The sequence below is a fragment of the Manis javanica genome, chromosome 1 (genome assembly GCF_040802235.1).
Source record: "Manis javanica isolate MJ-LG chromosome 1, MJ_LKY, whole genome shotgun sequence".
Classification (NCBI taxonomy): Eukaryota; Metazoa; Chordata; class Mammalia; order Pholidota; family Manidae; genus Manis; species Manis javanica.
In genome coordinates this window covers 89,271,078-89,286,795 of record NC_133156.1, presented here as the reverse complement: position 1 = coordinate 89,286,795, position 15,718 = coordinate 89,271,078, and the positions used below count along the sequence as shown (strand labels likewise).

At 41.4% G+C, this 15,718-nt stretch overlaps 1 protein-coding gene across 3 annotated transcripts in view; it reads left to right on the top strand.

Moving 5' to 3' along the window:
• Positions 1 to 502: 502 nt before the first annotated feature.
• CMYA5 (cardiomyopathy associated 5) overlaps positions 503 to 15,718 on the top strand; it is a 101,322-nt gene continuing 86,106 nt past the window's right edge. Inside the window, exon 1 of one of the 3 annotated variants that reach the window (XR_012130403.1) lies at positions 503 to 1,527. Coding sequence is in view for 1 of the 3 variants with exons in the window: in XM_036999990.2 (XP_036855885.2) it covers positions 1,385 to 1,527 (143 nt within the window). In the remaining 2 variants the exon portion in view is untranslated. The remainder of the gene's footprint in view (positions 1,528 to 15,718) is intronic. The other 2 variants (XR_012130398.1, XM_036999990.2) reach the window with 2 other exon arrangements.

The window sequence follows — 15,718 nt, the reverse complement described above, 5'->3', positions numbered from 1 at the left end:
AATGTTAGCTGCTCTAGCCATAAAATCATCCTCTTGAAGAATATCTTTGTAAAGATATTCTCTACCTGTTGTACATACTCAGCAGGTCTGGTCCTGTCCTCTTCAGGCAACATTCGTTAAGCACCTACTATGTGCTAAGTTCTCTTCTAGCTTCTAGGCTCCTAAGAGTTGGGAATGATGGGACAGAGATGAGTAACAAACTTACAGTCTACTGAGGGAAAGAGATACAGACATAATTTGAATTTAGGATAATGTGGGAACCTGGAAGAACAGGTATTGGGCTCAACCTGAGAATTTCAGAGAAGGTGGTCATCTTGAATGATGAGTAACCAAGTAAATAAGGGTAGGAAAAACCTTTTAGGCAGAAGGAACTGTGTAAATAAAGGCACAGAAGTGTGGCTTGGTAAGTGTTGGGAACTCGTGGCTCGTTAAGAAGAGTCCAGACAAGTAAGGTATGAATTGTTTATCTTCATGAGGTGATTGGGCTTCAGTTGTTGAGCAGTGGGAACCCACTGAGGGTTTTTAAGCATGGGCATGACATCCAACCAAAGGTCTGGGACCTTTGGGTTGACTTTCAGACAAAACAGTCTCTGGCTATTGTGGAAAAATTATTCCTCTTCAAGGTTTAAGACATGAATGGAGAAAAAATTTCTGGTGGCACAATTCAAGAGCCACAGGAAGACAATCACAAATTAATGATTTAAAAATATAAAGGAAGCGAATACTATGGTTCAAAATTGGGCTTTATAGTCGGACACGTGGAGCTTTGTTTTCCCATTGGGTCACCTTAATAGCCTTGAGGCCTTGAGCAAGTTAGCTACCCAAGCTTTTCTGAGTCTTGTTTTTTCCTCTATAAAAGCATTGCAGTTAATCCTTCTACCATAGCAGAGTTGTGAGGGAATAAGGAAAGCGAGACCCTTAGCAGAATTCCTCAACTGGTAAGGGCTCTGCTCAGTAAGGAGTAGTTATTTTGGTCGGGATTAAGGGCCCCTCAAATAGCCCCGCTGGAAACCTAAAGCCTGCCGAACCTGCTCTGCAGGAACGAGGCGGGGCCGGTGCCCTTCGTCCTTTCGACTCCCTGGGGCAGCCGGAGCCCGCGCCCCTTGGATGGTGACTGCTCGTCGCCCAAAAGGCCCGCCGGCATCTGCCTAAGCCGGGGGCGGGGAGGGGTCGGGGAGGTTGGCAGACGAGCCGGGAAGAGGAGAAGCGGAGCCCAGGCCCCAGATGCTCTGGCGCAACTTCTTGACGCCTTCTATTTAAAGGCACGGGGCTCGCCCGCCCCCCGGCCGCGAACCCGAGGCGCCCCGCCGGGCCGGGCCGCGGCGCAGTCAGAGGGAGAACACCCGGCGCGGAGGGGCGGCCCGGCTCCGGCCCCGCAGGCGCGATGGCGAGCAGCGACAGCGACCACGCGGCGGAGAGCGCCCTCGGCTCCGACCCGGAGGGGGCGACCCGAGGGCTGGAGACCGAGGAGGAGGAAGACGAGGAGGACGACACGGCGGCGGAGTCGGAGGGGGAGCCGGACACCAGGTAGCGCGCGCCTCCGCCCGGGCCGCAGCCGGGGACGCGGCCCCGCGGGGCAGGTGCTTCGCCGGGAGCTTGGCGCTCCCTCTCCTTTATAAGCGCTGGAGTTCGTTCCCTCGAGCTAATAAGCACTTTCTCTCTAGGGCGCTGCCTGGGCGAAGAACTTGAAGGTGAAGGTGCTTTCTGTCAGCTGGAGTGACAGGCCCGCCTGCAGCCGCCAAGTCTCTCCCGCCCCGCCAGCCCCGCTCCTTGTGACTGGCTGGTCTTGTTTATATCGAGATTTACTTAGGGCCCTGCCTAGCTGTAGAAATACTCTGAAACGCTTACGTTTGGATCAAGGCACAGGAGCAATCTTGAAAGCCCGAATTAGAGGAGAAGCGGGTGTGGGTGGAGGCGTAGAAGGCCGCTCTGGAACCTTCAGATGGCTGGCGGGCTCTTGGATACCTAATCTGGGCTAGGTTGCTATAAGCAGGCTTCATTTTGATACGAAGCCCATAAATTCTTTGGAGAAAAGAAGCGTGGGTTTCAATAACCCTGTTCTTAAAATCCTGCTTTTTGGGGAAGAATCCTGACCCCAAATATTAGCGTTTCAATGAATGTGAATACAATTGTAGGTAATACTATATGGTCTTCCTTCACTTCCATCTCCTTCCCTCCCTCCTTCCCTTCATGTAGACCCCAACATGAAAATAACAAGAACCATCTCCTCTCTATTTTGACTTGTTTCTACTCTCACTGAGTATGGGGTTTGGCTGTTGCTGTTCTTTTTTAGTATGGGATTTTTTTTGGTCTTGTGTTTTGTCAGTCAGTGATGTCTCTTACTCAATCTATTAATATCAGTAGAAAGGCTTTGTAGGTGACAGATGGATGTGCAGCATTTCAGAATACTCATCTTACCTTGAGTTAAAGTGCTGCCCAACCAAAGACAGCAGGGCTGAAGTTGAAAAAGCTCACGGAGTGGCATTGATTAGGGTGAATGGCCAGTCAGATAAGAAGTCTGAGATACCAGTCACATGTTTACCAAGGAAGTGCCAAGTGGGAAGCAGGCACAGTTCCTGCCGTCAAGGACTTTACGGAAAAAGTTAGAGAGCAATCTGAGGAGCATGAGACTATGTGCTAAATAAATGAGAAGCGAGGGCAGACAGACCATGGGTACTGTGGAAGGTCGGAAGAGAGTGTGTAGATCTATGACTGCCTTGAGATGAAGGGGCCATAACCTGGGCCTTTGAGAATGGGCATGAGAGGCAGAAAGGAAAAGCAGAAGAGAAAGCACCTGTGGAAATGGAATAGCGAGTAGGGACCTGTGATTCTGGTCCATACTGAGAAGGAAAACTGTCAGTCCTAGACTTTCTAACCTTTTTTCTTTAATGGTGTCTGGGATCCTCAAATCCTTGCCCAACCAAATTTGTCCCCTCTTCCAGAGAATCTGAAAACTCATATACTCCAAAATGTGAGCAGCTAACAGTGATCCAAAGCACCACTTTTGGATTACATTGCTTTTTGACAAAGGTCAAGATCTTTAGATAAATATGTTTTATTTGCAGTAAACTGTGGCCTGCACTGACTAAGATGGTTAGATGGACACTAGGGCAAGGGTCAGAATGGGTAAAGTGGAGGGGAGCATGTGGGAATGGGAAGGTGGTGATGAAGACCTTGAAAACCATCACATTTTTTAAACTTTGGATTTGATGGGTAGCAAGAAATCAGTAAACTGAACAGGATTTAGAAGAACAGACTTGTGTTACTGGAAAATTAGGCCTATGGGCAGATTAGAAGGTTGGGTGTAGAAAGGCTTAGATCAGAGAGGCAATAGTGAAAATAAAGGAGTTGTCTAAGGATTGAACCACAGCAGGGTTTTGGGGAGGGGTCCGGGGGGCAAGGGGAAGGGAGATGGCAGTGGGAGAAACTGCGAGGGGAACTGGGAGCCCCTGAATTCCTCCTACCTCAAAGTGTCACAAATATACCATTTTGTTGTGAGTTTACAAATATGCCCTAAAGTTCTTTTTTCATCTGAGATTAAAGGTGAGACCCTGGAATATTCTCTAAAGGATGGGAGATAAGAATGTCTCCTCATTCTTCACCCTTTCCTCTTGGCTCTTCTACCAAAGTTTGACTTTAAAATAGGGTCTATTCTGTGCCAGTATCTGTGCTAAATGTTTACTTATGTTTTCTCATTTTTAACCTTCCTGGCAATATTATGAGGTGACTGTGCCATTAAAGATGAGGAAACTGAGGTTTGTATAATTTCCTGAGGGTATAGGCAAGTCAGTGTAAGAACCAGGATATGAGCCCAGGTCTGTTTCCTCCAAGCCACAGCTAGGCTTCACCACCTCCTTTCCTTTGGAGCAGAAACCCTTCCAAATTGTAGGTGCAACTTGAATGGCTCTAACTAGCTTCTACTTAGTTGTTAGAGCAAAAGGGAAGACTTCATTTCTTTGAATAATAGTGAAGGGAGTTTTTCCCCCTTCTTGAATGGAAGAGTTGTCAGCACTTCTCAGTGGAGAAAACCATTTCAAGAAGTTGAATTACAAAGTGACTTTTTAAAAGAATTGTGAGGCACATAAAATGCATAGATGTATTATTGCATCTATTTGATGTGCTATTAAACCATTATTAAAATGCTACTTATGATTTCTAACAATATAGAACCATGTATCTAATGAACCTGAAAAAACATACATTGTATAATTTAGAATGATCTCTCTATAAAATAAAATATGTATTGGAAAAGGCTTAAAAGCTTAATAAAGGTTACCATAATAAAAAACATAATAAAATTTATGATAACCTTTATTAACCGTAAGATTAAAAAAGGTTAATAGTAGTTGTCTGAGTGATGGAATAATGGTTGACTAAATTATTTTTTATATTTATCTGTATTTTTTAATTTTTCTATAATGAATAGGTAGTTTATTATCAGAAAAAATAAGCTTTACTCTAAAAATTCAAAAGGCACAAAGTGTAATCTGCTTATAAATCTTTTCTTTACCTTTTCAAGAATATATATAGGGAGTTATCTATAGCCACCTTTCTGAATCAGGGAAATAATCCCCCCAATTGTAAAAATGTTTTTCTGGTGCAGGAATGCTCACCGTTACACATGCCAGTACTTATACTGCATCAGAGAACCACCCTTCTGAAGTATCAGTCATTGATATGAATATAATATATGGCATGAAGAGGCCTGAGTGTCCTTTTAGCCATTCTGTCATAGGGAAATCCCATATCCTCTCTGGGCCCCAATTTTCTCATATGTAAAAATAATTCCTAATTCGTAAGGTTGTTATAGGACTAAATAAACTATGTGAACATGGGTAAGAGTGCTTGGCCTTTAGTGGGTTCCCAGTAGGTTTCAGTTTCTTATGTCCCTTCAGATGAATCATCAGTGGCAGTAAAGCTTTACCTTCTGTCTACCATTCATCAATGAGGAATGAGTGATGGTCTTAGTTTTCAGTGTAAGTAATGATCCTATTTCCACTTTGGCTTTTCTGTATTCATTCATTCACTAAACATTCATGGAATGCTTACTAATTGCCATGGACCATGCAAGGTGCTTGCATACAGAAATTACAAAGAATGCATTACTGTCTTCAAGGTGTTCACATTCTAGGTGGGGAAACAGAAAAGCATAATTATATCATTAACTGTTATAAGAGAGTTAAGGAAGAAAAAGTCTGTATGAAGTACCTTGATAGAGGGAGAAAGTCCTGGGATCCATCCTGCCTGGAAAAATTGGGGAAGGCTTCATCACGAGCCTTTGGAGTAGGGTCTTAATCATACACTATGAAGTGCCCAGAAGTCTCCTAGTTTGTGAATATCAAAAAAAGATTTTTATGTTGCTTAAACATATAAAAATTATATGTAAATAGCTCTATAAAACCAATAGGATTGTAGAGAGGGGAGAGGCCTTAGAAACACCTTTTCCCAACCAATCCTTTTTACAGATTCAGAAAGAGTCAGGGGACATTCATCCAAAATCACACAACTTTTTAGTGGTAGAACTGGGATTAGATTCCAGGTCTTTAGCCTCCAACCTAATATCCATTAATTTATTCACTCACCAACTATTTATTGAACTCCTGAAATGTGTCAGACTCTTTCTAGACACAAAAAATACAGCAGTGAACAAAATAGCAACGTCTCTGCCCTCCTGGGAGTGACTTTGCAGTTTGGAGGAACAAAGAAATATGTAATATCTCAGGCAGCAATAAGTGATAGGAGGACAAAGACAGCAGCATAAGGGTTATGCTGTTTTGGATGAGGTGCTGAGGAAAGGCTCTCTGATGAGGTGACATTTGAGCAGAGACTGAAGGAATGGGTGTTGTAGGCAAAGGGAAGAGCTAGTGTGAGGGTGCTGAGGCCAGAATTTGTGACTTGTTTGAGGAGCACAAGGTCAGATTGCTGGAGCAGAATAGAAAGGGGGTGGGGGCGTGGTGGGAAATGAGCCTAAGAGGTAGCTGGGTTGCAGATGATGTAGGACTTTGTAGGGTGTGGTAAGGACTTAATATTTTATTCTGAGTGAAATAGGAAGCTGTGTTCTGTCTACCATACTATTCAGGTTTAAAAAAAAGAAAGAAACACAGTGATTGCAGAATTCCATTACATAGTAGATGCTCATATATTTATTCAACTAATATTTATGGAAGACCTACTGTGTGCCAAACACTGTGCTGACTTTTCAAATTGGTGGTCTCTTGCGTGAAGAGAAATAGGTAAATAGGCACTCACTATTTTTGTATTTTTTTGACTGTAAACCAGTGAAGCCTGGTTCTTTTAGTCTTTCTCACAAATCCTTTAGACTTTTTTTTAGTATTTTTGTTTTGGATCATTTTCTGTTGGTCAATTTTAATTTCCCTGTTTAAGCACAGAGGAAACTTAAAAATCACCTTCAGTTGCTGCTTGGTCTGTGCCTGTATAAATAATAGGTCTAAGCTGAAAGAATTAAGCTTATTAGTGACATTTACATTTAACCAAACATTGTAGGAAACAAACCTTTGGGAAGGTGAAGGGAGTTTGTAAATGTTTTTTGTTATCAGTACAGAGCACTCTGTTTCCTTCTATCTATTTATATGATGTCTCACTGCTGTGCTTACCTAGGTGTTTTGACAAGGGTGTTATCCGAGCCAGGCCCTCTTTTGAGGTCAGTGGAAAGAGCTGAGATGGGAGGGGTGACTGTTTGGGATGCCAGAGACTGAGGGAGGAGAGAGGATAAAACACAGTGCTTGGAGCCAGAAATTGAAGAGATATTTAAGTGTTGGCTGCATGAATATTACATGACCTTGGTAAGACTTTGACTCAATATAGCAGAATGCAGCAACAGTTGGATTTTTTTAAAAAACAGCAAACCTACTCAAGTGGAGGACATATTGACTGATAGAATTTTGTTTAAAAAATGTGTCATATTCCCTGGATGAGCAAGTGAATGAATAGTCACCCAGACTCCTGTGGGAAGCAAATTTAGTTGGGATGATGAACCTGTTAGATTAGGTAGAATTTCATTGGTTGTTGACCATTCACTTACCAAGGACTGACAATGTCTGGTGACTCTGGAAACATGTAGCGTGGAGGGCACAGTGATAAGTATTGAGAGATTATTCAGTTAGGATGTCTGCAGTCATCATCCCTACCTTCTGTGACCTGTCGGAAAGCTTCCCCTAGACTGACCCTTCAGCCAGGTCATAGATGGAAGGATAAGAATAGGCTTTGCTTTTTGCCCAGAGAAAAGTCCTCTGTTAAAACAGCTGGAGTATATTCAGTTCCAAAATTCCACATCCTAATCTGATAAAGTCTAAAATATGTGGGAAGATTAATTGATGCTACAGTTCAGTCTACCAAACTTAATGTTCGAAGCCCTCTTGTGGAGCCGTTACTATGTTGTCTTAGTTTAGGTATGCCTCTCAAAAAAAAAATCCATATGCTAAACAGAAATTTACATCCCCACAAATTTCCTCTTAATGGCTGATTTCACTAGGGTACTTATCATTGTTGATTTGTAAATAAAATTAATTTCCTCCTGTTATGACTTTGTTAAATTAACATTTGTTAAGTAGAGCATAGGGTCCTGGTCAGTGAGCTGCAGGCTGACAATCCTGGAAGAAGTATACAGCATACCTCGAGGGGTCACACAGGGAGATCAAGGCAGAGTGCAGGCAGAGAGAGAGGAGCTGGGACACGTATTTTTATCTGGGTCTATGGGTGGGGTGCTTTGGGGATCCCTGGCTAAGGCTCAGTCAATTCAAACCAAAGTGAGCAGGGTTTTGGTAAGCTCCGCAGAGGTCTTATCTAAGGGGCACATAAGGGGAAAGACACTTGATGTGGGGGCTACTGTTGATCACAAGGCCTGGTGAGGGAGTCACATCAGGAATACAATCACTTATGACTGCAGAGTATTGTCTAGGGCATGCACTTGCATAGGGATCTAGTGTCAGTTTAAGGCCCTGTAGGCCACTTGGTCAAACAAAATGGATGCCAAGGCAGCAATACCATAGAGTAACTCAGCTAAACTCATGACACTTCCAATTTCAGAGTTGTATCTACCATTAGACAAGAGGCTCTTTAATTCAGCAAATATGTATTAAGGGCCTACTGCAAGTGATGCAATGTAAACATAGAGTGAGTGAACAAAAAAGAGTTCCTGTTCTTTGGAGTTTAGTCTCTGGAGAGGGCAGACATTAAATAAATAATCTTATGAGTAACTAATTAAAATGAGTGCATTGGTAAATGGAATTAGAAGACCAGCTGTCCGATGTTAGGCCTGGAGAGCCTGGAGAGCTGAGGTAGGGGTCTACTGGCCCTTCAAGTCCTAGTCCCTGAAGCCTTCTTGCTCACTCCCCTGGAAGTTTTCTGTCAGTCTCTGGCCCATCTTGCTATCACTTCTCTACCTACAGCAACAGGTTACACTATCCTGCAGTCCAAGTCCGGCAAGGAAGTCTGGCTGCTGCTGACGCTTATCCTAGAAGGGACCTTACTATCATCTCCCTGATCTGCTAATGTTTCTGATGAGTGAACAGAGACCCAGAGGAAGGAAGAGAAACCAACACTTACTCAAGGAATACCTGGTCTATTCCAAGCACTGTCACTTTTATTTTGAGTTATTCCTACAAATATCTCTGTGACACAGGTGTTGTTTCCATCTCCATTTGTGGTAGAGAAGATGGAGGCTTAGCAGTATTGAATAATCTACCTAACATCGGACAGCTAGTAAGCATGCCAAGATTCCAACCCTAGCCTAATGGCAAAGCCAGTGCTGAAACACTCATTGCTCAGGGCTTATCTCAGGATTTTATATATAAATGCACACACACACACGTGTAGACACATCTGGTCTTTATTAGCCAGTTTCCTTCTTTTTTTTGAGTATAAATTTACTTTTTAAAAATGATTTTAATTACTTCTAATTTTAAAAGTAAAGCATAAAAGTCCCAGATAACCTATGTAGTAGCTAATCCTAACCAGTGTCTTAGCTATATTAAGTTTCCTGAAGTGTAATAGGGAGAGTAGACCTTAGGTTTAAAAATAGACATTAGGTACTCCAGTGTGATTGAATTTTCATGAGGTCAAACACTAAAATAACTTCTCTCTACATACTCTATGGACTCATATGGTAAATGTTCAATATGTATTTGCCATAATATCTATAAAATTCAGATCTTCTTTTAAAAGACAAACTGCACTGAATTTAACATGGTGCACTTTGAAGTTTTATATCTAGGCTTTTTGTCTTTTTTTTTTCCTGCAAGAGAGAATAAGAAGAGAGTCTTCTTTGTCTCTTCTTAGAGTTTTGGAATCTCCAGGAGGGCTTCAGTGAATCCCCTCTTCATCCAGCACCACTGTGGGCATAAACCAGATTATAATATAAAAATACCTGATAAGATTAAAAAGACCTAGATTATCATCCTGGGTCTGCCACTTACTAGCTGTGTGACTTAAGACAAGATACTTAACCTCTTTGCTTCTTTATCACAGCTTTCAAGGTGCTGTCTGACCTACTTGCCTCTCTCATATCATCTCCCCATTCTGCTATGTTTCCTACATTCCAGCCATGCTGGTTTCTTTCTTCTCCAGCATGTTAAGCCTGTTCCTGCATCCAGGTCTTTGCACTTGCTCGTTTCTCTCCCTGGAGTGCTTCTTACCCAAGTCCACTCCTCAGGTTTCAGTGCACGTGTCACTTTCATAAAGAGGCCTTCTTTAGCCACCCTGCCTCATGGGCTCTCTCCACATCTTTCACTATCACATGATTCACTGTTTCACATTGCTCTTTGTGAAATGGTAGCTTTTTGTTTATTCATTGTTTATTCGCCACCACTTAGTGGTGCAGAAGCCTTTGCTTCTCTTCTCTGCTGTATCTCCAGCAGCTAGAACACAGTGTCTGGCACACAGTAGGTGCTTAAGAAGTGATTGTTGAATGAATAAGTGTTGGATCTCATAACAAAGCATTTTATCCCAGGGCTTCAGGTTTTCTTCTCTCAGTTCAACATCACTCATATCCTTACACTCTTTTTTATTTTTTTACCATTTTATTTATTTATTTATTTAAAATTTTTTATTAAGGTATGATTGATACACACTCTTATGAAGGTTTCACATGAAAAAACAATGCAGTTACTACATTTACCCATATTATCAAGTCCCCACCCATACCCCAATGCAGTCACTGTCCATCAGTGTAGTAAGATGCCACAGATCCACTATGTGCCTTCTCTGGGCTACACTGTTTTCCCTGTGATAGCCCAACCATGTGTACTAAACATAATACTCCTCAATCCCCTTCTCCCTCCCTCCGCAGCCTCCCTCCCACACCCCTCCCCTTTGGTAACCACTAGTTCATTCGTGGAGTCTCTGAGTCTGCTGCCATTTTGTTTCTTCAGTTTTGCTTCATTATTATGCTCCACAAATGAGGGAAATCATTTGGCATTTGTCTTTCTCCGCCTGGCTTATTTCACTGAGCATAATATCCTCCAGCTCCATCCATGTTGTTGCAAATAGTAGGATTTCTTTCTTTCTTATGGCTGAATAGTATTCCATTGTGTATATGTACCACATCTTCTTTATCCATTCATCTACTGATGGACCTTAGGTTGCTTCCATATCTTGGCTGTTGTAAAAAGTGCTGCAATAAACACAGGGGTGCATATGTCTTTTTGAATCTGAGAAGTTGTATTCTTTGGGTAAATTCCAAGGAGTGGGATTCTGGGGTCAAATGGTATTTCTATTTTTAGTTTTTTGAGGAGCCTCCATATTGCTTTCCAGAATGGTTGAACTAGCTTACATTCCCACCAGCAGTATAGGAGGGTTCCCCTTCCTCCACATCCTTGCCAGCATTTGTTGTTCTTAGTCTTTTTGATGCTGACCATCCTTCCTGGTGTGAGGTGATATCTCATTGTGGTTTTAATTTGCATTTCCCTGATGATTAGTAATGTGGAGCATCTTTTCATGTGTCTGTTGGCCATCTGAATTTCTTCTTTGGAGAACTGTCTCTTCATATCCTCTGCCCATTTGTTAATCAGATTATTTGCTTTTTGGGTGTTGAGGAGTGTAAGTTCTTTATATACTTTGGATGTTAAGCCCTTGTCAGCATATCCTTACACTCTTAACAAATTATCTTATTCTTAGGTGCCAGCACAAGTACATGGAGAAATGAGAACCGAGAAGTGGTCTTTGAATTGGCAAAATGCAAGTCAGTAGAAAGAGATGAATGACATAGAAATGCAAACACCTTTGAGAGGGTTAACAATCGAAACCTATCAGCATCTATTCTGGATTGGAACCTCTTTTGAAAAAAATCCATTCGAATGCAGAATCTAAGATGCTTTACTGGGAGAAGAAGGCATCAGAAAGGGGGAAGTGGATGCTTAGGAATGAGAGGGCACTATAGTTGTGCTTCAGTCTATCCTGATGAGAGGAGTGAGCTAAAGATATTACCCACAAAACTGCAGAAAATAGCTTTGTCCAAACCCTAGGCCTTAAATTACTAATAATTGGGAGGGAGTGATATTCTTATTTCCCTGTCTCCTTAGAGAATCCAATATACAAAAAGTGGGCTGGGGAGAAGGCATACCCCAAATTAACAGTGTTGATATATAAATTAAAATTGGCAATCAAATATGTAGTTAAATTGGTTGATAGAATTAGGGCTTCTACTTCCTTTACGTACTTGACCCTTTAGTGGAGTCCTTGGTACCAACCTAGGTTGGCAGGAGGATGCAGGTAACACAGCCTCTATGGCTGCAGGACCAAGACAGTGAGGGCACTGCAGGCATCAGCAGATCAGTCAGTGCCTGATCTTCTGGGTAACTTACAAGAATCAATGGTCTATTTTATCTTAGAGGAAAATGGCAATAATTTCCTAGAGTTTTCTTTCTATTTCTCTCTGCACCAATTCCTACTTGCTGCTCAATCTGGCAAAGTTTCCATTGGTCAATCCCATAAATTCCCTTGTACTGAGTTTCTTTTAAGGTTAGAATCATGAATCAGAAACCCAGGGTTTAGTAACACCACTGCCACTGAACAGGTTTCCATTTGCCAGAAAGTCTCACATAAGTGATTTTCTCTAGGTAAGGGCTGCTGCCTTGGTTTCCAGAGTCTGTGTCAGTCAGGGTTTTGAGTTGCAATAGAGGCTAACTGTGGCTGATTTAAGCAGAAAATGACTTTATTTAAAGGATATTGGTGCTCACAGAATCATGAGAAGTATGGAAAAGTGGGCTTAGTAGCCAGGAACAACCCTTAAAACCATGCCTCAAAACTGGTCTGATGAACTATACAACTCAATTATGAAAAGACAACCCAATTTGAAAATAGTAAAGGGTCCGAATAGACAGTTCTTCAAAGAAGACATACAAATGTCCAATGAGCATGAAAAGATGTTCAGCATCATTAGCCATCAGGAAAATCTTTCAAAAATCACAACAACATACCACTTCATACCTAGTACTGTAACTATAATCAGAAAGAAAAATAATAACAGGTGTTGGTGAAAATATGGATAAATTGGAATCCTTGTATACTGCTAGTGGGAGTATAAAATGGTGCAACTGCTTTGAAAAAAAATCTGGCAGTTCTTCAAACAATTCAATACAGAGTTACCATATGACCTAGTAATTCTTCTCCTAGGTGTATACTCAAGAGAAATGAACACATATGTCCATGTAACAACTTGTACCCAAGTGTCCTTAATAGCATTATTCATACTAGCCCAAAAGGGGAAGCAACTGAAATGTCCATCAACTAATGAATGGACAAGAAATATGATATATTTATATAATGAAATATTATTTGGGGCTTAAAAAGGTATAAAGTACTGATGCATGCTACAACATGGATGAACCTTAAAAACAGTATGTTAAGTGAAAGAAAACAGACACAATGGACCACATGTTGTGTTTTTCCATAAGATTTCCACAACAGGCAAATCTGTAGAGGTAGAAAGTAGATTAGTGGTTGCCTAGGGCTAGAAGGAGATGGGAGGAGGATTGGAAGATGAGGCTTAATGGATGTGGGGTTGATTTTGGCGGGATGCTGAAAATGTTATAAAATTGTAGTGATGGTTGCACAACTCTGTGAGTATAATAAAAGCCAATGAATTACACATCTTAAGTTGGTGAGTTATGTGGTATGTGAATTACATCTCAATAAAGTTACTTAAAAAATGTTCTCAGGTGAGGAAATGGTTGTCATTACTGTTGGGCACTAGATGTCACACTTTGTACTATTGCATTTTCTAGCAACTCAGTGTTACAACAACTGCAACCTCTGCTACCATCAGAGAGAAAGAGGAGCTTCACTGTCCATTTCTTTCATCAGTAGCTCTCAAGTCATCCTGGATAGGGGATGAAGGTCATCACTGGGAGAGTATCTGGCATTGTCAGCTCTACTACTCCAGGACCCTGAGGTGGGGAGTTCACCAAATGGGAGGAGAGATCAGATGCTGGACTGTCAAAAGGGTATCAGATGTCTACGACACTAGTATAAAGCATTGGACCAGCTGTCTTCAGGTTTTGTTATCTGATCCTCAAAAACATTTAACACTTGATGCAGTAGATTTTGCTTTTTCTAAAAATGTACAACAATTTATACAAACAATAGAACAAAATATTTCCATAAGGAATTTAAGTGTAAATACAAAGCTGAGCAGTGACTAAATACAACCATATAAAGTATCTTTCTCCATTAAATATCAGCTGAATCTGATCATTGTTTATTTTAGCTTTGACTTTCCATTTTATGACAAAAACAAACAAGTCTTTAATTTAGACATCAACTTGTCCTGGCTTACATACCTGGGTATATCTGCTCTATGGTTTCAAAGCTGTATTGAAATCTTTCAACTGTTTGCTATTATCAGAAAGTAATTGCCTTCTAATTCTTTTAGTCTGTATACCCAGATCAATCAATCCTCCTCCAGAGAATTGTGCTCCAACTTACTAGGTGGGTTGCTATGACCCTAGTCAAGGAGAGGAATGAGACCCAAGTACTATCAGATTCTCTTTTCTGGTAACCTGAAAGTGGAGACAGAAATTCTCTTTACTTAGTTTTAGAAGAGAGGCATTTGGAAGACAGGTTTCAACTTTTGGTAAGCTAGTCAACTTTATTTTGATATTTTCAATAATTTGTGATATAATATTGGTTTTTGTGTTTTTTCAGAATTATTCAATAGTTTTTCCATTAATTGCACAAAGATTACAAATTTACATCTGTAAACTGTTCTAGAAGAACATTAGCTAAAATCACTGATCATAATTTGGTGTCTAAGGTGGCAACCAGAAAAAAAAGAAAAAGATATTTAATGCTAAATAAAAACTATCTGTCAAAGCAGGGAGCCCAAAGTATAGAAGATGGGTGGGAAGGAGCCCCTATCCAGTGGTGGGTAGGACTCCGAATGTATGCTCACCCTAGTGTGTTCCTAAAACCTTAACACAGTCCCCCAAAAAGAGCACCTACGAGGGGTGCCTCTGGCCCAGAACCCTCTGATGGAGCACCTCTTACTGTCTCCTGTGTGTAAGAGAGGGCCTTGTATGAACCTGTTCTGTCGCCCAGGAATGACTCTCTCCTTCTTCGTGGCAGGTCATGCCATCTTGCCAGAGGTGAGGTTATATTGCTTTTCCCACCCCTTTCTCTTTGTTCTCTGGAATATAGAGATTGGAAGAGGGAGAAGAAATTAAACACCTTTTCAGAAAGCCAGTAGCCTCAGTTTTGTTTTTTTTTTGGTTGCTCTCTTCATCTCCTTGATAAATAATTGTTTGTTATAAATAAAAACAAAGAACACCAGGACAACTCTGTAGACTCAGGGACTGAAGGTGCCATTTGGTAGCAGCTGTGTTAAGCTATGTGCAAGACAAACAGAGGAAGATGTTGATGGAGGAGAGAGAGAGAAGTAGTTTCCTTGGTTCTCAATGTTTTCCTATTTCTTCTTCCTTGTGAGGCCTAGATACACCTCCTGCCCTTGGATTTCATAGAACCTCTATTTCCTTAAGATAAATCCCTTCTATTTAGGCTAGCTTGTGGGTGTATGTTCCTAAGCACCAAACGGGCCTAACCTTCTTAACATTTCTAACAGCTGTTTTTTTCTCCTACAAACCTTGGTACACATGTGCCTTTCCTCAGGGCTAGCCAAAAGAACCTCCTAAGTGGGTACTCATGCCCCACTTTTCCAGAACTCCTTCCCCCTACCACCAATCAGGAATCTTTGGGACATCAATAGCCACAATATTGAAACGCAAAGCTGCCATTTGTCCTTCATCATTACAACCAACAAAAATTTTTAAACCCACTTCAGATCTGAAGGAACAAACCCTTCCTGCCCACATGCCTCCCCATTACAAATCTTTTAAACTCTTTTGAATGGAGAGTTACAGACCAGCAGAGGAGCTTGTAATGACCCAACACCAACTTCAGCAAACCCTATCCAGAAGTTGGTAACAAAAAGTTCTTGATCAATCTCAGTTTGACCTCAAGAATCAGAGTTCCAGACTTTCTCTGAATCTCTCCTGGACTTGTTAAAGCTTTAGCATTCACCGTTCTCCAAATATTCTGCTGAGAACTACTTGAGCTCTTTGAGGCTCAGACTCTGAAAGATGCAGATATGGTAGGGGATAAATGAGAATATGAATACACAAGGATATCACATGTTCCTGGAACAGAGCACAGCATGAGTGAGTTCTTCTTTCTTTCCTTCGGTGTAACCTGTCAGCACCCACCAAGT